Genomic DNA, 25,620 nt, shown 5'->3' with positions numbered 1-25,620 from the left:
AAGCAGAGATCTCTGCGGCAAGTTCTCATCCCTGTCTTTAAGGATCGGAGGGAACTTCCCAAACCAAAGAACTTAGAAAGTGGGAAGAGGGGGCATTTCAAGATGGCGGACGGAGGGATGGAGGGGTGGTGCGTAAGAAAAAAAACAGGATAGTTTGTTAAATGAAATTACACACAGCTCCAGTTAACTGTCTCTACGCTAAGCAGCCCAGTTCCACACCATTAACACTTGATTATACACAGTTTGAGACTTTTGTTCTCAGGGTTCAATGCCTGTCAGTCTAGTCTGCCTTAGGGGAACAGGAAACAAATCTTCACGCTCTCCTGCGTTACATTCAAAGCTGAGTACAGAACTGTTGTAGGAAGCTGAGGTTAGACCAAAGGCTCACTAACTCCCCCAGAGAATTGGCTTCATCTTACAGGCTTTTTTTTTTTTCCCGAGGGGGAGGCTCTTTTTATTTTTCTTGGCTAAATCCAGCCTTGTCATATGATTCTTAGGGATCTACATCTTCATTTGTGAAAAGCGCACCTAATTCACTGGTGATTTTTCAATACCAGTGTAGGGGAGCAAAATTTACCACCCCAAAATGTCTCTCTGGCATGCGGATTGTTTAGAGCTGAAAACAATCAAGGCCCAAAAGACTCAAGAAGAAAGTTTGACTTTTGACCTTCTCCCTAACTGCCTAAAGAATGTAGATGAAGGATCTGTTCCAGGAAAGGAGTTATCACCGTAGATTACTATAGTACGAACCAGGTGGGTAGATAGGGAGAAACCTAGCAAAGTCTAAAAGTGTTCAAATTCCTCTCTGTGTCCCATGGTCTCTGCATGGCCCAGCAAACCGTGGTTTACCAAACATTTGCTTTTCCATCTTCATGCCAATTGCCTTCTTCCCCTTTGAGGTTCCAAATCACTATTCCCAACATCCTCTTTTGGCTTTAGCTGAACATAATATTTAACGTGAGGTTTTCAGACATTTCGGCGAGTTACTTAATTTTCCTGGGTCCCTTCCATGTACACATATTATTAAACTTTTGTTTAATTTTCTTCTGTTAATCTGTCTTGTCAATTTAATTGTTAGACCAGCCAGAACTAAGAAGGATAGAGGAAAAAGTCCTTCCTCCCCTACACCAGATACTACCCTCCAAAACCCTGAAGCATGGAGGGAGCCTCTACTGGGAAGGAAATTTGCTTTTCACCTTCCTCTGCTGGAATCTGTAGAAAACACAGGATCAGGGATGCTTTGATCTAAAGGGCTGCCTACGTGATCTCAGAAGGATGGAATAATCTAACTGACAATATTTTTCTTCTTCATTTATTTTATTATTGAAAACAATACATGCTTTTTTAATGCAATGATACAGATGTACGTAAAGGAAACAGTGAGAGACTCTTCTCACACACTTCATTGCTGTTCCTCAAAAGGTGGTCATTTTTATCAGATTGTTTTCTACCCTTAAACATCTCTTATGTATATGCAAACAACAAATATACAAATATATATAATTAATTATATATATAATTAAAGGATATATATTCATATACACATCGTTTGACTTTTCCACAAATACTATATCATACGTATGGTTTAGCACCTTCTGTCATTTTTGTTTAACATAACGTGACTATCTTTCCCTAGTGGATTACTTTTTAAACTTTGTTCATAGTTCCTGAGGTTACCAACCGGAGCCGGAACCGAGCTCAGGTTCAGCTGATCTCATGCAAAAGTCAGTGTTCAAGAGACACAAGGGTTGGTGCTTTATTCAGGAAGCTGGCAACCTGGGAAGATAGCAAACTAGTGTCCCCAAAACCATCTCCAAGTTGCCAGTTAGAGGGAAAAGGGTTTTATAGGGAAAAACCAGGAAGTTTCAGGGGTGTGCAGGTGCGGGCTATGTGCAGAACAGCACAGACGGCTCCGATAATCATCTCAAAATGGTTCATGCGGTGGTCTGGTCGGAATCACCTTGTTTCAAGCACAGTTAATCTTCAACTCCAGGGTCGGTTTGGTTCCACTTCCTTGAGGCGAATTTCCGGAAGTATGCAAGTCATAGATTCAGTACTGCCCAAGATGGAGCAGCTTGTGTCAAGGCTACAGTCTGGTCATCATGCAGTTAGCTTTTTCCCTCTGGTGGTGGTTTTAGTATCTGCAAAACAACTCAGGAATGTGCATCAGACACTGTTGTCTATGTCCTTCAGGGAAGAACTAAAGATTCTGTGACTCCTATATGGCTGATCTGTTTACATTGTTACCAGTTCTCCTGGCCCAACTGCTAGCTTTTGTTACTATATGTTCACATTCTTCCAATCCTTACCTCTTGAGCTAGCTTCTTCTGACTCTTGGGAGGTCTGGGAGACTAACGCTTTTCTACAAACAAGAGGCAGGTGGAGCACACCAGGTGGAGTTCGGGGTGTCTGTCCCAGGAAGGCCCCCTAGGGTCCTGCTCGGTTACACGGATACATTTCTCCATAAAAGACTGCAGACGTCATCCTTCCCCCACAGAGTTCAGAGTGTCTCTGAAATCCGAGGACAGCTATAATGGTTATGAGCCTCTACCCCATAGGATTCCCTCCCCTTCCCTTTCAAGGGATCTTATCCAATGCCTCAATGAGTAACGTGGCAATGAAGAAACAGGAGTAATGAAAAAATGTGCCTATTGGTGACAACTGAAAAAATACACAACCTGAAACTTGAGAGTTCCGTTTTATTCAGGGACCTTACTATAGCCAGGGAATCGGCCTCTCAGCTCTGAGGAACTGTTCCAGGAAGGTAAGGGAGGGGCCAGGATATTTAGGATTTTTTGCTGGGAAAAAAAAAACATGTAGTTGAACATCAAATGATTACTGCCAAACACACACACAAAAAAAGCAGACATCTCAAGTTAATTGTTTTAGTGCTTTTCTAAGTATGGGAAGATGCAAGGGTCTGGGTTCATTGAAATTATTCCTTTGACATGCATCTTAACTATCTAGGGCCAGTATCCTGTTTTTCTCCATCCTGAATTCCCCTCTGGGCGCACCACCAGGGAAGCTGCAGTGGCTGGTGGCTTGATGGCTGCAACATTCGTTGTTTAGTGGAATGGTAGGCAACATGGGTTGTTTCCTGAAATGGCGGGAAACTTTTTGTTTTTTTGTGTGTCCACATTAGTTATATTCAGGACACAGCTGCCAGGGTAATGGGACTTCCTAAAAATATAAAATCCAGCCTGATCCAAACCTTTCAATGGGAGCTTCAAGGAAAATGTTCAGATTCCCTGGCGAAGGTCCTTTTCCTTTTGCTGTTTCCTCTGCTCAAAATTCTCTTCCCAAGGCTTCAGGGCCCCAGTCACCATTGGTAGCTCATCTGGGCATCACCTCCCGCTGGAATACTTGGCAGGACGCTTACTTCTGGTGTTGACCTGCTTCCCACCATCAAAGCGCTTGACTTCTGTTTTGCGTGCCTTCCCGCCCCACTGAGGACCAGGACCGGGTCTTGGTCCTGGATGGGTTCTGACTAATAAAGATTGGAGACCTAATCAATTACTCATAAGATTCCACCCGCAAGACCCTCCGGGACTCTTCACAGACCAAGATTGGATTTAGAAATCCAGACGTCCTAAATCTGGAGAATTCCTCCTGGGATGCTCCCTTTAGGATGCGAGGGGCGGGGGCGCTGCTGGGGTGGAAGCATGGTCTGGCAGGCAGTTATTTTCTTTATAGTCTTTCTGTAACGGGATCAGAAAAGATTCTTTCGCCAAACGCCTTCCGACCCTGAGTTTGCAGTTTCACCACTCACGTAATCAACAAAAAGACTCGGGATTTTAATCGAATGGGAAAAGAATAGGGCCACGTGGTCTATTTTCTGCGGATAGACTAGGAGTCACGTTGCCTTTCCGAGCCCGATTAGCTCAGTCGGTAAAACATCAGACTTTTAATCTGAGGGTCCAGGGTTCAAGTCCCTGTGCAGGCGGTTATTTTAAACTCCTAAAACAAATTTGAGTGTGCGTCCACACCACTCTCGCTGAGCAGGTGTGAGGTTATGCAGAACACACTTGATTCGGCCCTCCTGGAGTTTACAACCCAGGCCAGACCAACGGTGGATTTTGCCGAAAAAGTGAACGGTGAGGAAAGCGACTGATAACTTTCTCTTCCAACCTCAGTCTTTTCTCTTCCAACCTTGTATGATAGATACTTTGTCTTCAGATATTTTTTCCTTAAAACTAACATGTATCATTTTATATAGAAAACGTCAATAAACACATAACCAAGAAAATTGCACCCCTGTCGTCAGAGTCACGGATGGTAATGCTCCTGGCAGTAAATGTGCAAATTTTGGCACTAAGTGATAATAGTTCATGCACTGTTTATTAAAAGCGCGGTGAGAAAACTGGGGTTCCAAGAAATATTTCAGGTCAACACACGTGCTTATAAATCACATCTTCAGCCGAGAACCATTGTTGACCAAATTTCTAACACGCTGATAGGACCCTGACTTGCGTGTATAGACAAACGTTTTTGAAGTCTTCATGTCTGTCGTCAATGAGAAACACTTGCAAGCCCAGCGTAACTATACTTGGCATCAAACTCAAGACCTTCTACGTGTAGACCAGAATGGTGGCCATCACACGATGAAACATCGGACACATAGTCTAAGTAGACTGGGTCCGGGTCATTCCATGATTTGTGATATCTTTAAGAGGTTTAAGCTCTTAGGATCCTCGCGGTGTGTGGGATCGGGGAGGGAGGTGAGCCTTCAGGGGAGACACTGTAAGGAAAGGAAGGTACTCCAGACTCCAGTCCCGTCTAATGATGAGTCAGCAAAAGCCCTGCCGAAACCCGGGATCGAACCAGGGACCTTTAGATCTTCAGTCTAACGCTCTCCCAACTGAGCTATTTCGGCGAGGATGACGGGCCTTCCAACCCTGTTAAGGAAACTTAAAAGAAAAAAAGAAAAATAACTAAGAAAGTCTTTCATCACTACCTTTCCAATTCCCAATTTCACCTTCCAAATTGCATCTTATTTTAGCTCTGAGATTTCGAGGGCAGTGAGTGAGAAAAAGAATTTCTGTCATGTGGGGAAATTGTCCCAGGCTACATATTATTGTCTTCCTAAGGCTTTTTCTACGTCTCCCCAGGACCCTAATAAGAGGAAAGACAGCCACCTACTAAGTGCCTACTGTGTGCCCAGCACGTCATCTACGTGGTGTCAGTTCAGTCCCCACCCCCCCCACACCTGCCTTAAGGCTGATATAGTATGATAATTTTTAAATGAAATAACTAATTTTTCCTCAAATCATCCAGAACCCAAGCAGAGCTATTCAGCTCCAAAGCTCGAAAGGTCTTGGTAGAGAGAGACTTTGATTTGTCTTTTCCTTTTTATTTTTGGTGTTTTGTTTTGTTTTGCTTTTTTCTCACTTTTCACCCCTTGGTGAAAGGGAGAGGGAGTGAACTTGAGGACAGGAAGGAGGAAAGAGCCAGGAGGTCTCAGTGCTCTCCTCCCCTTGTCCTCTCCTTTCCCCCACCTGGTGTGTTCTTGTTCAGTCAGGAAATGGTCGGAGCAAAGAGACTCCACTTTTCAAGGTTGCCAGAAATGGACTTGATCACTTTCCAGGGGACTTCCTCAGGAAGAAGAGGCAAAATCCGAGTGTTTGCCTCAGCTCCCTTACTTTGTTTCCCTGGAACACCACCTGAACGCCATGATTCACTTTCTTCAAGAGAGAAGCCCACTCTTCCTTGGGTCGGCGACCATTGCTGTCGCCTCAGCACATACCAACCAACACAAGTCACATGAATACGGGTTCATGATCTTCACATATTGGGAACATATTTCTTTGAAATGGTTTCTTACCTGTTTCAGTGTGTCCTTTGTTCCCTCCCTCGACTGAAAGCTCTTTAATAATAATAGCTGCAGTGTACTGCATGCTCGCTTTGGGGCAAAGACTCTACTGAGCACTATTGCATGTGCATTGTTACCTCATTTAATCAGCACAGGTTTATGAGAGGGATGTTATTACTATTATTCCCTTTCTCCTGATGAGGAAGCTGTGTTTTGGAGAGAAGAAAATTGTGGGTCTGTGTAGGCACAGGGTAAGGCATTCAGCTTGGAGGGTGAAGGTGTGAAGGCCCTGCCTCCCACTTGAGTTCGACGTCCACCTTCGCCCTGCCCCACCAATCAGCGTTCTTTGGGTACGTTAGGTAACATAGTCCATCACCTAAGAGGGCAGCTGACTCAATCAGCCCACATCCCCATCCTGTTAATGAGTTCAAGATCGACTTTCTTCTGCTGCCTGGCAGAAGCAAGAAAGGCTCAGTCTCCAGGTAAGCAAGGATGTACCTGCTCCCTTCACCTCACAGGGAAGATTAGTTTAGTCTTGGTGAATCCATGCCTGAGCTCTTGTGTCCACAACCCGACTTCCTCAAAACTTCTCAGGAGCCAAATGCTGTCCTTATTAATTTGTAGTCAGGGGGAGCTAACATTTTTGTTTTTCGAACTCCAGGACACTTCACGTTCCAGCCCCTCAAACGCACTCTTTCCCAGCAGGCACCCTCCTTCTCCCACCAGCAGAAGCTGCCATCTCAACCTCAACTTCTCCCTGGATTCAGGGTCACACTTTGGGGGTTAGCTGTGAGACTGGACCTCGGTAGAGAGGGGGAGCTGTCCTGCTTGGTGCTTCAGTTTCTAGATGGCACCTCTTCCTTTTCAGAGCGCAAAAAATATTCTCTAGAAGGGTAGCAAGGTGGAGTGGAAGGGTGCAGGATCCGTCCCACAATCCTCAGGCACCCAGAGGGAGGGAACCCGAGAGAGAGGGTCTGCAGGGCTCGCTCACGGAGAGCGAAGGGAGGCGGCGACTGCGGGAGCCCCAGCGACTTCCTGAAGGCTTCGTCCCCCTTTCTTTAATTGCAGCAGTAGTTGAGACCAAGCAGCCCAGGCGGCGGCTGCCGAGTAAGCCAGCTTATTTAGACCCTACAGCTATGCACTGCGAATCTCCCGAAGGCCTTTGCACAAAGGCCCGTGGTGTCTGCCTTGCTTTTACCCCCGGGAAGTCGTTGGAAACGCAGGGTACACGCTCCACATTTTACTCCCTTTTCCAAAGTCAACCGGCTAAAACTCAGAGGCCCCTAAAGCTGGTTCTCACTTTTAAAATACCTGGTAAAAAATAAAAACTCCGCCCGAACAGGGACTTGAACCCTGGACCCTCAGATTAAAAGTCTGATGCTCTACCGACTGAGCTATCCGGGCTCATGCAGAAATGGTGCACTCCGGTGAATGAAAGCCATGTAATCGTTTGCGCTGCAGCTAGTGGGCGGAATACCGGGTGAGTTTCCGGACTCCTCCTTTGTGTGTGATTCAATCCAATTCCAGTCCAGAGATCCCACGGCGCCGGGCAGGCGAAGTGGGGAGTATGGAAAGAAGGTGATTAAGTCGTTCTCTGGCAGATGAATACAGATTTCTCAAATAAAACAGAACACGTCCTCTTTTATATAGAGACCCCTTGGCAAACGTGAATCCTGATTTCTGCAAAACCCTGCGGAGGGAGGAGAAGCCGCTTACTCACTGTCTCCGCCCCTCCGCGATTCCTTGCCCTAAACCCAAAGCGCACAGGGTCGGAGACCACAGTTCAGTGTTACAGGTACCAAGCTGCTACTTCTCCCGAGAAGCGCCACTTCGCAGTTCCCTGTTCCCATCCTAGGCGCCCACGAAACGGATGAGCTGAAAGAGACGATCTGGGATCCAGCCAGAAGTGGTGGCAGCCGCCACCGCCCTGGGCTCTGAGAGCGCGCCCGCGCCCCGCTCGCCCCCCTCGCCCGCCCCCCTCTTGCCACACTCGCCCGCCCCGCCCTCACGGGCCTGGCCTTTGCGCACGCGCGCTCACCCCACTCTGGGTAGGCTGAACCCCCCTCCCTCCACTTCTCAAGCGTACACGCCACTGTTTTCGTTCTACAGATCCCGCTATACCTTTTCAATCCTCTGGGCCTTGGCTCACGGTGTTCCCTCTAACTGGAATGCCACCTCCCTTTCACTTCTTCCCCCTCGTCCGCCCAAAGCACTTTTGAGGACTCAGCTTAACCGCCATCCCACCGGGGAAGCTCTTGCTGACCCGCACCATCCCTGGTCTCCTCCCTTGCACTGGGGAGCTACTATAGAGCTGGTAGCAGACCTTTGGGACCGTGTAATCAATGCTTTAATAGAGGAATATATACTTTGGTAACACCGAGGAATGACTAGAATGTGGGTAGAGCAGAACCTGGCAGGAAAAAAGACATTAGAACTGTGCCTTGAAAGGTGAGTAGGGGTATGCCAGGCTTGCGAGCTTGGAGATGCAGGCAGACACACCTGTCTTCTTCTCAGAGCTTCTTGCTTGTATCCAAATACTTCCCAAAGGGATTCCTCAGGCTGGAAACTGGGAAGGGTTTGCCCTTTCAGGGCAAAGGCCCAACATTTCCTAGGAGTATGGTGCCCACCTGTGTGTAACACTTTAAAGCATGCTGTCTGGGTGGATAGAGAATTATTTATTGGTTTTTTTTTTAATTGGCTCAGGGCATTGTGGGGGCCGTCAAGTCTAGAATCTGTTGGGTTGGCCAACAAGCTGGAAATTCAGGTAAGAGTTGATGTTGCATCTTGAGTCCAGCTTCAGCAGGGCAGCCAGCTGGAGGCTCAGGCAGGCCTTCTGTGTTACAGTCTTGAGGAGAATTCCTTCTTCATCAGGAAACCCCAGTCTTTGTTCTTAAACCTTCACCTCATTGGACGAGGCACACCCACGTTATGGAGGGTAATGTGCTTTACTCAGAGTCTACTGATTTAAATGTTAATCACATCCAAAGAATACCTTCACAGCACCACCTAGACTGGCATTTGGGCACCATAGCTAGCCAAACTGACACATAAAATTCACCATCACACATGGCGGCATACATCATGCAAAGTTTGAACTGCCCGATCTATTCATCCACCATTTTGTTTTCCTTCCTTTTGATGATCATTGAATTTTTCAAAGAGTCCCTTAAGCAAAATGCATCCTTCCACCCAAGAGCGCAAAGTTTTGGGGGCTGAAGCCCCTCATCAGCAGGCATCTTGGCACAGATTAACAGAAAGGGGAGGACAAATAATAGGTCCAAAAGCAATAGCTCTCCATGTTGCCTTTTATGTGAGGACTAGGTCTCATTCCTCTCTCTCCATGTCCCAGCCTGGGAGCTGGCAGAAAAGAAGGCATTCCCTGAGCGTGTGTTTCATTGCACTGCCTTGAATGGAGTGGCTCATCATCTTAACACGATTTTTTTTTTTTTTTTTTAAGATTCATTCCAGCTTCCAAATCTCCCTTTCCTCCACCCCCATCCCAGGCGAGAGCGGACAGCTCTGGAAGCCTGGGACCAGGTGAGATGGCTGATTCCTGGGGTGTTTCCTGGTGATTCCCACCAAGGTCTTGTCCGGTGGTGATAAGAACAAATCAGCTGATGGACGCAAATGCATTTTGAAACCTGAGAGATGAGAATAAGAAATTACCAGTCTCTTCTGAAATCCACTTCGTCCTGACTATAGTTTCTGAGTATCTTTCCGGGGGCGCGGTGTGGGGTGGAGGGGCGCACCCAGAGAGATGTGTGGGGATATGATGTACAATAGTGGTTTGCGATTTAGCGAATAAAAATACAGTTAAATTTGAATTTCAGAAAAATAACGAATGTGTATTATGTCCCCATGCCAATCTTTGGGAGGCTTATACTAGAAATAGTCATTGTTTCTCCGAAATTCAAATTTAATTGGGCGTCCTGTATTTGATTTGGTAACGCTAGTGTAGACATAAACCAGAAAGGAATTCCAACCCTACCCCACCCCGCCACCGCCACCATCAGCAAAAGCTGTCCTTGTTATTGTTAAACCCCAAGCTGAAATCGAGGATTTCTTTCTGTGCAGCCCCGCGCCCCGCACGTGGTGGCTCCGTGACCGCCAAATCCCCCTGCGGAGCCCCGGCGCGCCCGTCCCAGCGGAGAGACAGTCCAACGCCGGCAGCTCCTGGAACGTGGTCGGAAAGAAGTCGGCGGGCTGGGATGAATTAGAAAGCGAACGGCGCACGGTGTGTGGGGAGAGCCGGCCGGCCACACAGAGCAGCTTAAAAGCAAAGACATAAATCCCTTTACGGTTTCCTCCTTCCCAGAGAAAAGAAAGAAAACCTGCCCGTGCTTCCGGGTCCACCCAAGCTCATTATCATCCATGCCCAAGTGAGACCTGGGTGGCAGCCTGAGATCCCCTCCTTACAGAGGCGGAGACAAGTACGCATACTATTGAGAAGAGGAGAGTCACAGAACCGTTGCCGAAACCTGGGATCGAACCAGGAACCTTTAGATTTTCAGTCTAATGGTCTCCCAACTGAGCTATTTCGACTTCCATTGGAAAAAGTTTTCCTTATATCTGTAATGAAATAATATCTGTTCCATTGCAGCAAAAAAGGATTCGGTTATAGGTTCAGCTGGAGGTAGGCACTTAACGAATATTAGAGGTGATGAGGCAAGGCCTCTGTTTATAAGCTAGATGTGATAAATAATTTTACTTTTCTCTGTTTTTTAACTACCCTTAAATTTGCTTTTCTCACTTAAAACTAAATCATGGACTTTTTTTTTTTTCATGTCAGCTATGTAGACCTATTTCATTCTTTTTAACCCATGCACAGTATTGGATTGTATGGATATAACACAATCCATGTAATCAGATTCCTAATGATGGACATTTTGACTTTTTTCCCCTAGGTTTCATTATTAAAAACAATACTGCAATGACTATCCTTTTGTATTTGTTTTTCTTGTGAGAAGGCAGATTTCGCAAGTCCCAAAGACATGAACATTTTGAATTTTTCAGATATTGTCAAAGTGGTCTCAAGAAATGTATGCAAGAGGACAGACAGGAAGGCCATTTGTAAAGATTTCAAATGTAAATTTTCAATGTTACCTCCTGATGAAGTATATATAGAGTCATTGTATGTTAAAAGCACTGATTTGCTAAACCTAACTAAAGTATACCTCAATTTCTGTAATCTCATCTTAGCGTTTAAAAAATTTGAAACATACAGACATTGTCAAAATGTGGAATTGGCTCAGACCTCTCAAACTCTGAGAAGCAAGCTGTGGTTTAATAATATCCCCTAATATGCTGATTTATCCCACCTCCTCCTCCCATTTCATAATTTTGTGACCCTTGCTTTTATATATATATATATATATATATATATATATATATATATATATAATTGCACTAGCCCTAACCCTAATTGAATCAGAATCTCTGCAGATGGGGCTCAGGATTATATATTTTTTAACTTGCAGGTGATTTTACTGTGCAGCCCCTCTCAGCATCTCATTCCTCAGTTCTCACAAAAATGTAGCCATTACATTTGGACCCATGTTTTAAATCGCTTCCTCAACCTCTCCTCAGGCTCCTCCAACTCAGAATGCCCCCAAATGAACCCATCTTTCCCTCTAGACTTGTTTAGCTTGCTACCACCTTCCTTCTAAGTTTCCTGAGCCAGAAAAATACACGTTCCTCCCTCCCTCCCTCCCTCCCTCTGCTCTCCACCAATGATCATACTCAAGTGCTGTTCATTCCAGGCAATACTGGAATCCCTGCACTTCTCTTCATTCTCACAACTTCTCCAATCTCTTAATTGTCAATCATTTTCCACACTGGAACCCATCACCCTGCTTACAAATCTTTCACTGGCTCCCTTGCTGAAAACGAAAACCAAGGTTTCTTTTTTTTTTTTTTTAATCAATTTTTTTTTTTTTATTACACTATACTAAGTGTGCTTTATTTATTTATTTATGGCTGTGTTGGATATTCGTTTCTGTGCGAGGGCCTTCCCTAGTTGCGGCAAGCGGGGGCCACTCTTCATCATGATGCGCGGGCCTCTCACCATCGCGGCCTCTCCCGTTGCGGAGCACAGGCTCCAGACGCGCAGGCTCAGCAATTGTGGCTCACGGGCCCATTTGCTCCGCGGCATGTGGGAATCTTCCCAGACCAGGGCTCGAACCCGCGTCCCCTGGATTGGCAGGCAGACTCTCAACCACTGCGCCACCAGGGAAGCCCCCAAGGTTTCTTTATGTGGTATATGAAGACTTCCGTGACTTGGGCCTTACCTCTCTCCATCACTGTATCAGTGCCCTCTCCTTGACCTTAAACTCCAGCCATTCGTGCAGCCATCCAAACGCAGGATGCTTTCCTCGACTTTGCTCTCCATCTTTATCCATGCAGCATCTTATACGTTGCCCTTCCCCTAACCCCTATTAAACCTGCAACTCTCAACTCAGATACATTCTCCTAGTTGTATTGAATAGAAGGCTTCCCTGACATGTCTTTATCCCCTCCCTCCCACTCCCTATAGGCTTGTTGCCCCTCTACAGTGCTTTCATGCCATTTATCAAACTAGATTGTAATTGCCCGTTTATCTGAGCTCTTTCTTCCCATTTGTATCTCTAATGTTATGTTATGTAACAAGCTGGAAGTCAATGTTGAATGAATGAATGAACGAATGGAGACATTCCTAGCCATACCTATCTCAGGGCCAACTGGTTCTTTACTAACTTCTTAAATCACCTGGTCACTCAGGTGTGACCTCTGCAAGGCTACTTATAGAAGATTCTGAGCTCTTTAGTTCTTGCCTTTAAAGATGCCTCATCTGACCAGCTTGCTTCCTTCCCCTGGGGCATCATTGTGAACCCCAAAAGGAGCACTCTACTTGAAAAGACAGTAGGGAGGAAAGACTGAGGAGAACATAACCACAGATAATTTTATGAGCTTCAGAAGGGAAAGCCAGGGAAGGCTTGAGGGATGCGTCCCACAGGGCAGGGCACAGTACTGGGCAAAAGCTTTATAAACTTTTAGAAGCAAGCTCTAAATTTTGATAATCTTAGGGTTTCACAAGGTATATACCTTATAGTGAATAAATTCTAAAGATTTTTCTACACTTCCTTTTAGGACTATACTATAGGTTGATTTTCACTTATCTTGCAGAAAGTAGAGCAGACCCTTGAAATTTATAGGTTTAACATTTTTGTGGGAGTTCAGAGGTCCCTGACAGGTGTAATTTTGAATCATGAGTAAGCTACACTCCTCGGGATCCACATCCCAACCCATCATGTCACAGTAGCCCATTAAAGGACTGAAGGAGGGATTATTCAAATGTTTCAGGTACATTGACTGCCCCTATTGGAGGAAATTACATACCATACGGTATTCAAGATCGCAGGATGCAGCTCTCACCAAGTGTCAAGGGTCGACTACCACGGTTTTTAGCTTGCCAGAAAAAAAACGTTGCCGATACTTAACATCAAGGCTAAGTGGCCTTCCCAAGAACCAGGCTAGAAAAGACAATCCCTGACAACATAGCTGATTTTGTGGGCATGAGAGCCTTGAGAAATCAAGGAGCCAGAAGGCTGAACTTCAAGAATGCTCCTTCCGGGACATCCCTGGCGGTCCAGTGGTTAAGACTTCATGCTTCCAATGCAGGGGGCGTGGTGGGTTCAATCCCTGGTCGGGGAACTAAGATTCCACATGCTGCATGGCATGGCCAAAAAAAAAAAAGAATGCTCCAATGCCCCTTCCTTCACGTGGGACTCCCAAAATGGTATTATCCACATTAAGAAGCTTCTGGAAACAGAGATATGCATTTCTGCACGATGTATAATCCAGGAGGAAATGACTTAACTACCAGCCGCCTTCCAACCCAGTTTCTCACAGAGCACAAGTTTGTAAAGGTCACAAACTCTGGGGTTAAACCAACCCAGCTTTGAATTCCAGTACTGTGACTAACCAATCAGCTATGTGACCTTGAATAGATTTATTCAGTTTCTTTTTTGAGCCTTTCCTCATATTCAACATGACAATTGTAACATATACTTCTTGAAAGTGTTTAAGTGGAAGCCTGGCAAAGTTGAGAGCTCCAGTCTCAGCACTCTGGGCGAAGAAACAGATGATCAGTGAGGTGCAGCGCCCCCTCCGGGCAGGAATTGGCGCTCACCCTCATCGGAGGCCACTCCATGCCCCTTCGTTCACTTTGCCCACCTTCTCCCCTCCCTGAACTGTGCAGAGAAAAACAAGCATTTTCACTGTCTTTTACTTCTCTCCAAGGTCTTCAAATCAATACTCAATTGCTTATGTTTCAAAATATAGAATTTGAATCCTTACATGGAACAGCTAAGATCCTGAAAACCTAAATGGGCAAGAGAAATTAAATTCAAGAAAACTTTTATTTTTTGAGGTGAAACAGGCCCAGTATCAAAAACACTAGAAACCGTTCCCCTATGGCAAGGTGGGACCCTGACAGTGACATGGCACTGAAGCATCAGGGGCTGTTAAAACTACTCATGTGGTCATTAGGTCCTCCGGAATGTTGTTGAATAGTCGAAACATCTGGAAATCCGCGCCCAGTTTTTCTTTCCATCTCCCATGACGATCAAGTTCCCAGACTGCCAAGAACAAATCACCGAGGGACCACTTCTCCACCTCTTCCCACTGTCTCCTCCTTAAGTAGAAGTGAATCAGACAAACAATATGACTTTTTAAAAATTATTTAATTTAGTAGTTTTCTTGGAAAAAAACAATAAGGCAAAAAAACCGAAAATATATATAGTTTTGTTTTGTTTTCATGTGACTTTATTTCACCTGAAGGACTCGAAGCCTCTTCCATTAGCAGGAACCTCACTGGGGATCAGGCTGGAAATGTAGTGCAGATGGTGGCGGAAGAACGGGGAAGGGGGGGCAGGAGACAGAGCAGGGAAGTTCCGTCTGTTTGGGGAGTTCCCGCTGTCTAAAGCTCCGCCCCCCACCCCAGTTACGTCAACGCTTTTATGGGCCTCCTTGAAAGAAGCAGCCCTGGAATAATCCCTTGCTTATGCTGGGAATCGAGTTCGTAGGAGGAAATTCCCCAGGAGTTGTCCCTCTCTCAAGTTCATCACAGCTAGGAAGGGAGGGATGGTGGGGAAGGAATAAGAGTACTATTTACCCAGTATAAATCCAATTTCCCCGCAGGGATGGCTTCCTCTGGAATGATTCTCCCCCCTAGCACCCACACTGGCTGAGGCTCGGCAGTTAAGGAACAGGAACAAAAAACACTAACAAAAAGCATACAAGGAAGGCACCTCGATTTGTGATCCTCAACCAAGGGTGGGTGGCACAGGGGTTAGATTTCTGAACAAGACAACTTAAACAAATACAGAACAAAAAAATGAAGGAAACCAGGGCCCAGCAGGAGCAGTTCTCTTACCCACCCCACGGGACAGCGCTTTTAGCTCCGATTCCTAGGAAGAAGGCTCTTCTGGGGATCAGCTCTGTGTGCTGAGAATTGGACAGAGGCAGGCTGAAACTGGAAATTACCCTCCTGACTTTCTACCCATACTCTTCCTAGTAAGAGAAGGAAAAAAGGTAGGAAAGAGGTTATGGATTTCATTTTCAAGAGTCAGGTAATTAGAAGAGCAGAGTCTAGACAGCAGTGGGCACCTCATGATACAAACCATGGACAAAGTCCCTGCTCAGCAACCGCTGGGTGGGGTCCTGCTCAGGTTTGGAATCTGTCTGCCCCTGAAAGAGGGAAAGCAGAGGGGGCTCCGATCCACATCAGTGTGTCCAAGAGAGAGTCCCAGGGAGACAAGTGATATCAAAAATCAAGATTCTTAATGGGAAGAAGGAAAATCAAACCAAAGAAAAATTAGATTTTTCTCTACATATATATAATATACAGATACTTAACGCATTATTCCAGAGGTGGCTCCAGTCCTTGGGGCTTGAGAGATGGTGAAAACTTATTCCAGATAAACTCCTTCTCTCAGATTCTGAAGTATATCAGAATGGGACAGGTAATGCTTCGCTCCACAGGGCACAAACCCGCATCAGTATTGTGCGGAGGGAGAAGAGAGGAAAGGCAATGAAGGATGGGGGTGAGGAGGAACGGGGAAAGCGAAAGTGGCCAGCAGTCTTCTTCCATCCTGCCTGGTGTTCTCAGAAGTTCTCCGCCTGAGCAAGTCCGTAAAACCCCTTTGTGAGGATAACGCAACCCTCCTACCGACCACCCAAGTGGCCCTGGTTGCTGTCAAAGAAGATGGAGAACAGCAGCAGGGTGTTTTACGCGAGTGAAGATCGAAACTTCCAAGAATTTAACTCTGAACGTCCCGGCCTTGCAAAACAGTCCCTCTCGCAAGTGTTCCAGTGCCACGGTGTTCTCTGCACGGACAGCCCGTTACATTGACCCCATTTGTGAACACTTCATAACGTCACGCCTGAGCTCCACCACGAGCATTCACAATGCCTCTGTTGGTAAGTCTTACGTGTTTCTTTTTAAAGGGAAGCTCTAGAATCAGCTCTCGCTCTGAACAGCACCGGAACGCCCCCGCACCATCCTCTTCCGCAGGTCTTGGCTGGGCAGGCTCTGTCAGGGGCGTGTGAGGGACAGCATCTCAAACCGGGGCAGAGGGAGAGGGAAGAGTCAGGAGCACGAGACTCTGCGGAGGTGGGGCGACACTAACACTCGGCCATGACGCCTCTCCCTCACACACACAGTATCTAGAATGTCGATTTCAGTTTCAATCAGCTAAGGCAACCAGCCAATCACCACCAACGGTGTCTGCTTCTGGTGATTGATTCGGAAAAAATGATTGGTTAAGACAGACAAACTTGAGGAAAGCTCTCCGTAAGAGAGTCACAACTGCCAGCTTTCCCGCGCATCCTGTCTTCTTCTCCTTGCGATCCTCCTCCTTTCGTCACGGCCGGTTCAGAAAATGTCCGGGCACGAGCTCCAGTCCTGTTTCTCTTTACACTCCCAGTATCCTCCCCTATATATATGGGTTAACTCCTTGGTAACGGGGTCCTTCTTCCGCTCGAACCACAGTGCCTTGTAGGGATCGTAGGGCGTGCCTAAAAGGGAAAGAGGGTAAAGAAAAACAGAATTAGAGCCGAAAACACATGGGCATTTGCCACGCATCGGGATTGGGAAACAGAGTAGAAGGCGTCCACTACCATCCTCCGTGGCTTTCATAGCTTCGGCTTCTCTCTTCTTTCTGGAAAGTCTCTGTTTTTCCTCCAGGCGCTGCTTCTCAGCATTTGCTTCATCCCAGCGCCCATTCTCCATCAGTCTCTGGTCAGGCCGTAATCGGCTGTCTGTGGGGGCCGTGCCAGCTTCCCAGGCGTTGAGAGTTAGAGCTAGCTCTGAGAAGTAGTACATGTTTTCTGCATTCTTCCTAAAAGTAAAGGGTGAGAAAGAGGAAGGGTAATGCCAGAGCTGAGACCCTTGTTAGTTACAGAGCACCAACTAAGTTCACTCCAAGGGCTACATCATCCAGGCGGCTCTACAGATGGAAAGACTCTAGGACCACATCAGGTTCACCTAATTAAGAGACCCGACTGGACCATTCCCCATCGCCTCCCCAGGATCACTCAGTTGGATAGTTTTCTGGGCTTGTGCTATGCTCAGGTGAAATTAGGAAGGATGAAACATTCTACTAAATAAAACTTCTTTCTTCCTGTTTCCTTTGCTTTCTTTTTAACCTCTTTCTGGGATAATCTTGGCTATTACTGAGGACTGAACATATTAAATCATGAGAGGAGACAAATGGCCTCCATCTTAATTTATTTCCAAAGTCCTGCACATTATCTCAGGGACCTTTACACTGCTGCTAGGCCTTTGGGCCACAGGTGGTAGGCATCTTTCTCCTCTAGCCACTTCTGAATAGTTTTACTCTAAATTATAGAAAAACATCCTTCTGAATCACAATCCAAGGGACCTTTAGGAAACACCAAATATTTTTGGCAGACGTGGTTTGAGTAGTTTGAACTTTCCTGGGACAAGGCACGCTACAACCCAACCACACAGGGACAGCCTTCCGGTCATCTCTCCAGGTTCCGATTTCCCACGCTCAGTCCCTCACAGAATTAAGTGGGAAGGAAGGCAGACATGCCACAACACTGCTCCAAGGCTGAGGTCACAGCAGGACCCAGGCGGGACCCACACCGATACTCACGGTAAAGGATTCCGCTTCCACAGCATGACCCTGCTTTCCTCTGCTTCGTGGCCTCGCTGCCGAGCGTCACCCCCATTTTCCCCGATGACTGGCTGTACTTTGAAACACTCCATTTTCTCATCCCACGTGCCCAGAAGGGCAAAGTGAACTTTTCCTGATGGATCTGTCACTTCCCCTGTCACCTACAAGGAGGGAAAGCAGGGCCCTGGAGTACGGCATTCGCTGTGTTAGCTTACCTGACTACTCTGGAAACCAAAGTCCCAGGGTAAATACTGGTTAAATCCTGTTATGACAAACTCCATGGAGCCATTCAAATTATTTTGTTATGTTTTCTTGAGCTGCTTAAAATAACTGAGTCATGAGTTGGAGGTTTCATTACCATTTTGTTGTATAGGTTTTTGTTGTAATGATATACATAGGAAAAGGATCTGACTGTACTCAGAATTATGTTATATTCTTCTCTCCAGAAATCAGAGAGAGCCACAAACAGATTTCTTCACTCTCCCATCAAAACTCACGGCACAATTCCACTGCGGTGGTACCAGAACTCTCACTCAGACTTCACAGGGGTCAAAGTACCCATGCCTTCTTCCGGTAACCCTTTCCTTCGTCCTTCCTCAGTGTTTCCCATTTTCAAATCTCATTGCTCTTTTTTTTTCTGGCCACGCCTGCGCAGCTTGCAGAATCTTAGTTCCCCGACCAGGGATTGAACCCGGGCCCACGGCAGTGAAAGCACCCTAATGACTGGACCGCCAGGAAATGCCAATCCCTCATTGCTCTTGACTTTTACTCTCTAACTTGTTGTCTTTTGCTTTCTGCTTTACCTCTCCTTTCTTTTGAACACACACAATCCATCCATCTACACCAGCTCCAAAGGAGCAGACTTTCTATGGGATACACACTAAGTGAAAAACAATTTAATTTCAACTTCTCTTACCTTTCTTGCTACATCCCGAGAGAAGTAGCTGTAAGGAACAAATTTAAGATTGCACTTGTCTCCTGTCTTGTGATTCACAATATCAATTTCACCAGACTATAAAAAGAAAAGAATCATAGATTGGTTTTATTAAGACTGGATGACTTGAATATATGCTAAGCCCCATGCCTCATAATTCCTTTCAATCTTACATTCTAGCTTTCCCGTGCTTAAGATTCAGGTCTTAGCCAACCCTGAGATGCTGTGGAATCCCTTTGTAATCCTGGTATTCCAGGTTGGAATCAAGGCCAAATGACCTTTTTTTAAAAAAACTGTGTGTCACATGTTCAGTGGCATAATTCGACCTTCAGCACACACATTGATATTCACACAATAATTTACCTTCCCAAACCAATCCTCCACTCGTACCCTTCATGAACTCTGTGCTTAAAGTATTCTACTCACGGTTTCAGGCCTACATATGGTGGGCCTTTCTACACTTTATTCATTGCATTTTCTCCTCCTTTCTATCTTGTAAATCCCAAAAAGCTGTTTAAGACTCAGCTTCATTCCCACATCTACCGTGAAGGCTTTCCTGACTGCTCAGACAGTATTCCCTCTCTTTTCTGAATTTACTGCAACCACTGTCTTAAGAGCAAATTGACAATGAATTAGATTGTTTGTTTGTTTATTTATTTATGGCTGCGTTGGGTCTTTGTTGCTAAGTGTGGGCTTTCTCTAGTTGCGGCGAGCGGGGGCTACTCTTCGTTGTGGTATGCGGGCTTCTCATTGCAGTGGCATCTCTTGTTGCAGAGCACGGGCTCTAGGCACGCGGGCTTCAGTAATTGTGGCACACAGGGTCCGTAGTTGTGGCTCGAGGGCTCTAGAGCGCAGGCTCAGTAGTTATGGCGCACGGGGTTAGCTAATCTGCGGCATGTGGGATCTTCCTGGACCAGGGCTCGAACCCGTGTCCCCTGCATCAGCAGGTGGATTCTTAACCACTGTGCCACCAGGGAAGCCCCTAGATAGTATTTTAGTACAGCTCTTACACTAGTCTATTTTGTCAAATACTTTTCATCCTACACATATCTGTCATATATCTCCAATGATAAAATAACTCTTGGCAGGACAATGCCTCATATGACTTCGTATTCCCAAGACCTAGCACTCAGCCTGGCAACAAATGTTTGATGAATAATGAAAGGATGAAGGATGGGAGCCATGTTTATTATTTTCTTGTATTCTTCGTAGTACCTAAAACAGCCCTAGTAGAGTAGTCACTGAATGAATGTTGCAATCTGGTCATTTATAGGTAATAGTTTGTGGTATAGAAACTCGGGGAGTTTGGGGGTGGGATTACTGCCTGAGAGAAATTCCTTAGGCAAAACTGATAAACCAGTAACAGCAGTCTGGGGCCAGTTCACATGTCCTAAATACTACAAAGATGGACGTAGGGAGGTATTCTTCTGAACTTCAGAAGCACGTTGAGTCCCTTTACTCACCTGATCGATCCACAATTTGCCCACGATAATGTTGTGCACTGTCGTGGTAACTTTTTTCCAAGTGTAGTGGTGCCCAGTTGCATGGAAGATACAGTGGATGCTACCTAGAGGCACAGAGCGGTACACAAATTAAGCCAAATATTAGAAAAACAGCACCATGCTGGCTAGAAACAATGATGGATTGATTTTACTTTATCAATATTTCTTACTTTTAAAAAGAAAACAGTAAGTCAGAAAGGACTTATAACCTTTATACATGTTGGAAGCACTGATTGAATTTTTCACGTGATTTTAAAATTTATGAATAAAATATAACTAATGAGGACAAACACTGACAGCTGATACAGCTTAGCTGGGAAGTAATATTCTGCAAATGTAGAAATAAAAATGAAAGCAAAAACCCCAATCTTTTCACTAACTGCACCTGCCATACTAGCTGCAAAATTTACAGGAACAGGTCACATCTGCCCCAACATGAAAAAATAAAGCGGCATTATGGAAAAGAGCACACACTGGTAGTCAGTACTGGGGACAAGCTCTATTGTGAGTAACTAGCTGTGTGACTTTAAGCAAATCACTTGTCTACCTAAGGGCCTTAATAGTAAAAAAAAAAAAAAAAAATTAGGGAGTAGTGGATAGAGCAGGGGCACTGGCTCCACCACTCATCAGACGTGTGAGCATGTGCTGTATAATAAAGAACGTGTGAGCATGTGCTGTATAATAAAGAACGTGTGAGCATGTGCTGTATAATAAAGAACGTGTGAGCATGTGCTGTATAATAAAGAACTTGTGAGCATGTGCTGTATAATAAAGAACTTGTGAGCATGTGATGTATAATAAAGAACTTGTCTGGTCTTTGTCCAACCTCTAAACCCTTGCAATTTCTCAAGCGACAGTAGTGTCTTTGTTACTCATGGAGGCCCTGGTGATATATGCCAAGGAGGTGCCTCAGGTGGGCCCCTAGATAGCTTATGCCAACAAGATGACTTAGGACAAGGGTGGGCCAGAAAGACCAACCATGTCATTAGAGAGCAGCGGCTGCGGGTCACCTGATATGGGCTAGACCTGGCCTCCTGACCTCCTGGGAATGATATTTCCTTCCTTCCAGGGAGGGAAGGAGGCCGGGATATTGAGTTCAGTTACGTGGCCAAGGGTTTGATCAACTGTGCCCACACGATGAAACCCCAATAAAATCTCTGGACAAGGAAGCCTGGTGGAGCTTCTAGGATGTTAAACACATCAATGTGCCAGGAAGGTGCTGGGCCCTGATTTCATGGGGAGAGGGCATGGAAACTCATGTCCAGGATCCTCCCACACCCTCTGCTATGTGCCTCTCCATGGGGCTGGTCCTGATTTGTACCCTTGATAGCACTCAGTACGTAAGGTCTTCTCCTGTTCCTATAATCTCAAATGAATACCAAACCAAAATCAGTGGCTTCAACAGAGGTGAGTGGAGATTCAAAATAATCAAAAAATTTCAGAAGGTACATACATTAAATAACACAGTTAATTCCAGTAATGGTATAACTCTAAGCTCCCTCTGTAACCACTAAAGAAAAGAACACTGAATGTGGCTGAGGCGTGTCTTTCTTGTACAAAAGGTTAAAGTAGCCCCGGTGGCTGCAGCAGCAGTCACGCTGATGAGGATAACAATGGTGACAATGACCCTGACAGCAGCAATGGCAGCTCTGCTGAGAACACCTGCTGTGTACCAGACACTGTGCTAGGCTCTCCTCACTCATTTACTCTTCACAGCCATCTTCAGAAACATTTGCTCTGCCTAATTATGGCCTAAATCGCTTGTCCTTCACCACTGCAGTCTAAGCCACCAGCAGCTCTTGCCCGAACCTCTTTTCGGCCTCCCAGCTTCCACTCTGGCCCCCTTCAAGTCTCTAGTCAAAACGATCTGTTTAAAACATGCCATATCAACTTTCCACACCATAAAATCTCTCCATTACTCCCCACTGTAGTTAGAATAAAACTCAACTCCTTTCCACGGTGTACAAGACGCTATAAGATCAGGCCCCCGCCTACCCTCTGGTCTCATCCACCGCGTCCCCCTCCTCACTCTGAACCAGCTGCTGTGGCCTTGCTGTTTCTCATGCGTGCTATGCTTGCTCCATCCCCAGGGCCCTTATCTTTGGGGTTCTCTGTGCCAGTCATCTTTTGGTTTTGTTTCTTTTTGTTCTCAGGTCTCTGCTCAAATGTAACCTTTTCAGAGAAGTTCCTGACTCCGCTACAAGGGAACACACAACACTCTCCTTCCTCCACCATTAACCCCATCTCCGCTTGCTCTATTTTCTTCACTGAACCACCACTATATGAAATCAAAGTACTTGTTTTATTTACTTTTGTGTCTACTTAAGAATGCAAGCTAAATGAGGGCAAAGTACCTCTTGTTCACCATTATGTACCCAACTAGAATAGTTACCAGCATATAGTGGGCACTCAAATATTTGTTGATACCTTAGCTGCAGGCTACATTTGTATCCTACTGCTGCTGAAACCAGCTATGACAAACTTTGTGGCTTAAAATAACACAACTTGGGACTTCCCTGGTGGCGCAGTGGTTAAGAATCCGCCTGCCAATTCAGGGGACACGGGTTCAAGACCTGGTCCAGGAAGATCCCACACGTCGTGGAGCAACTAAGGCCGTGCGCCACAACTACTGAGCCTGCGCTCTAGAGCCCGCGAGCCACAACTACTGAGCCCGCGTGCCACAAGTACTGAACCCCGTGTGCCTAGAGCCCATGCTCCACAGCAAGAGAAGCCACCGCAATGAGAAGCCCTCGCACTGCAACGAAGAGTAGCCCCCGCTCGCAGCAATGAGGACCCAATGCAGCCCAAAACAAACAAATAATAAATAAATTAAAAAAAATAACACAACTTATTCTCTTACAGTTCTAGAAGTCAGAAGTCTAAAATCAAGGTGTCGGCAGGTGTGTGTTCCTTCTGAAGGCTCAAGGGGAGAATCCATTTTCTTGCTTTTCCCAGCTACTACAAGCCACCTGCATTCTTTGGTTTGTGGACCCTTCCTAGCATCACTCAAACCTCTTGCTTCTGTTGTCACTGACTCTGAACCTCCGGCCTCCCTCTTATAAATACCCTTGTTGATTACACTAGGCCCATAGAATAATCCAGGATTATGTCCCCATTTCCAGATCCTTCACCACACATCCAAAGTTCCTTTCACTGTGTAAAGTGATAAATTCATAGGTTCCAGAGATTAGGATGTGGATATATTTGGGAGCATTATTCAACCTACCACATCCTCATTTTACCAAATGAAGACTCTGAGCTTAGAGAGGTCAAATAATTTTCCCAAGGTCCCAGAGCTAGTGACAGCTAGAGCTGAAGTTCAAAATAAGAGCAGAACACGTGTACAGTCCAATACCACAACCCTATATCCCACCCTGATGTACCTGCTGTTCTGCAGAGTGGCCCTTCCAGTTCACTGGGATAGTGGAAAAATAAAGAACACCCTATGACTACCTTCGTTTATATATTATTTGTGTGTTGAAAACTTGGCAATAAGTCAAAGATCCAAAAACTGAGCCATTTAAAATGTATAAAGGGGAAGACAGCCACTTGCAGAATGGTAGAGTAAGAACTTCCATGTATCAGCTCCCCAGTAAGATCAACATGAACACACTAACAAAAGTGATCAGAATCAACTTTTTCATAACTCTGGAAATTAACCAAAGGCTTACAATACTCCAAGAAACATTTATTCAAGAAAAATGGCTGAATCTCAGTAAGCAAAATGAGCTTTGTGGCATTTTAACCTGCCCCATTCCTATCCTTCTCTCCCCAGCTCAGCAGTAGCCTTGAAAACTGGCAGCCTCACAGTCATGGTAGCCGTGAACACCAGCAAGCAGTCTAGCAAACACTGCAGGGAGTAGAACAGTGTGAAGCTCCCAAAGCCCAGCTCCAAAGTTCTGTCTTGTCTGACCTATCTGGTGGCTCCCTGTAAACTCCCACTCGCTGGGCTTATCTTCATTTGATCTGATTCAGCACCCGCTCACCTCAGCCTTTTTCCTGGGGCAATTATCAAAACAATCCGTGGCAATTATTTAACACAACAGCTGCCAGAGGTGGTGATAACAGTTGGAGCACTTGAAGAAATAATGGCCCCAAATTCCCCAGATTTGACGAAAAACACTAATCTCCACTTCCAAGAAGTCCAATGAACTCCAAGTAGGATCAACTCAAAGAGCACCACACTGAAACCAATCATAAGCACGCTAGAAAGACAAAGACAAAGAGAGAATCCTGAAAGCAGTAAGAGAGAAGTGATGCATCATACACAAGCGATCCTCAGAAACCATGAAGGCCAGAAGGCCGTCGGATGACATATTCAAAATGCTGAAAGAAAAAGACCATCAAACCCAGAATTCTATGTCCAGCAAAATTATCCTTCATAAACAAGGAGAATGAAGACATTCCCAGAAGAACAAAAACTGAAAGAATTCCTAGCTAGCAGATCTGCTCTTCAAGAAATGCTAAAGGAAGTCCTTCAGGCTGAAATGAAAGGACACTAGGCAGTAACTTAAATCTACCTTAAGAAATTACGAGACCAGTAAAGGTAACAGCAATTAAACTATATAAAAGACAGCATAAGTGTATTTTTTGCTTATAACTTTTTTCTCCTATATGATGTATAAGACAACTACATAAAGCAACAGTTATAAAACAATGTTGATGGACTTATAATGTAGAAAAATAGTTTGTATGAAAATAAAAGCACAAAGGAGGGAAAAGGTAATAGATCCATATAAGTGCAAAGTTTTTATATCCTGTTGAAATTCAGCTGGTATTAATCTGAACTAGATTATTAGAAGGTGTTAATTTTAATACCCAGGATAACCACCACAAAAATACCTTTAAAAATATAGTAAAAGAAATAACAAGGGAATTAAAATGGTAAACTAGAAAAATATCTATTTAACACAAAAGAAGGAACAACGGAGGAGTAGAGGAGGAACAAAAAGGACATAAGATGTACAGAAACAAAATACCAAAATGGCAGATGTAAATCCTAACTGATCAGTAATTATAATAAATATAAATGGATTAATTACTCTAATCAAAAAGTAGAAATTGGAAAAACGGATAAAATATATAAGGAGGACTTTCTGACTGAAGTGCTGCTGGGGCAAATTCAAGGTGCATGGAGCCCAGCAGTGTCACTGATACAGAGATCAACAGGCTGAGTGGTTGTTTCATTCATAATAT

The 25,620-nt window shown here is 45.2% G+C and overlaps 1 protein-coding gene, 1 long non-coding RNA gene and 1 pseudogene across 5 annotated transcripts in view; 1 reads left to right on the top strand and 2 right to left on the bottom strand.

The window, feature by feature from the left end:
* Nucleotides 1–7,857: 7,857 nt before the first annotated feature.
* LOC309605462 lies at nt 7,858–13,543 on the top strand. The gene is made up of 2 exons (XR_014231371.1): nt 7,858–9,346; nt 9,884–13,543. It is a non-coding gene; the product is annotated as an uncharacterized lncRNA (long non-coding RNA).
* Nucleotides 13,544–14,186: 643 nt separating this feature from the next.
* OSBP (oxysterol binding protein) overlaps nt 14,187–25,620 on the bottom strand; it is a 36,206-nt gene continuing 24,772 nt past the window's right edge. Inside the window, exons 10-14 of one of the 3 annotated variants that reach the window (XR_014231355.1) lie at nt 20,386–20,489; nt 18,905–19,000; nt 17,968–18,149; nt 15,705–17,187; nt 14,187–14,480 (exon numbers count right to left, since the gene is read on the bottom strand). Coding sequence is in view for 2 of the 3 variants with exons in the window: in XM_082341133.1 (XP_082197259.1) it covers nt 16,722–17,187; nt 17,968–18,149; nt 18,905–19,000; nt 20,386–20,489 (848 nt within the window). In the remaining variant the exon portion in view is untranslated. Of the gene's footprint in view, nt 14,481–14,510; nt 17,188–17,967; nt 18,150–18,904; nt 19,001–20,385; nt 20,490–25,620 lie in introns of those variants that run through there. The other 2 variants (XM_082341134.1, XM_082341133.1) reach the window with 2 other exon arrangements.
* LOC309605418 (olfactory receptor 10V1-like) overlaps nt 17,457–25,620 on the bottom strand; it is a 105,357-nt pseudogene continuing 97,193 nt past the window's right edge. Inside the window, exon 2 of the transcript XR_014249627.1 lies at nt 17,457–17,780. The product of XR_014249627.1 is annotated as an olfactory receptor 10V1-like (transcript). The remainder of the gene's footprint in view (nt 17,781–25,620) is intronic.

The sequence above is a fragment of the Balaenoptera borealis genome, assembly GCF_965194805.1.
Source record: "Balaenoptera borealis genome assembly, chromosome: 11".
NCBI lineage: Eukaryota > Metazoa > Chordata > Mammalia > Artiodactyla > Balaenopteridae > Balaenoptera > Balaenoptera borealis.
Note: the sequence above shows the minus strand (reverse complement) of the source record. Positions and strands in the feature narration are given on the sequence as shown.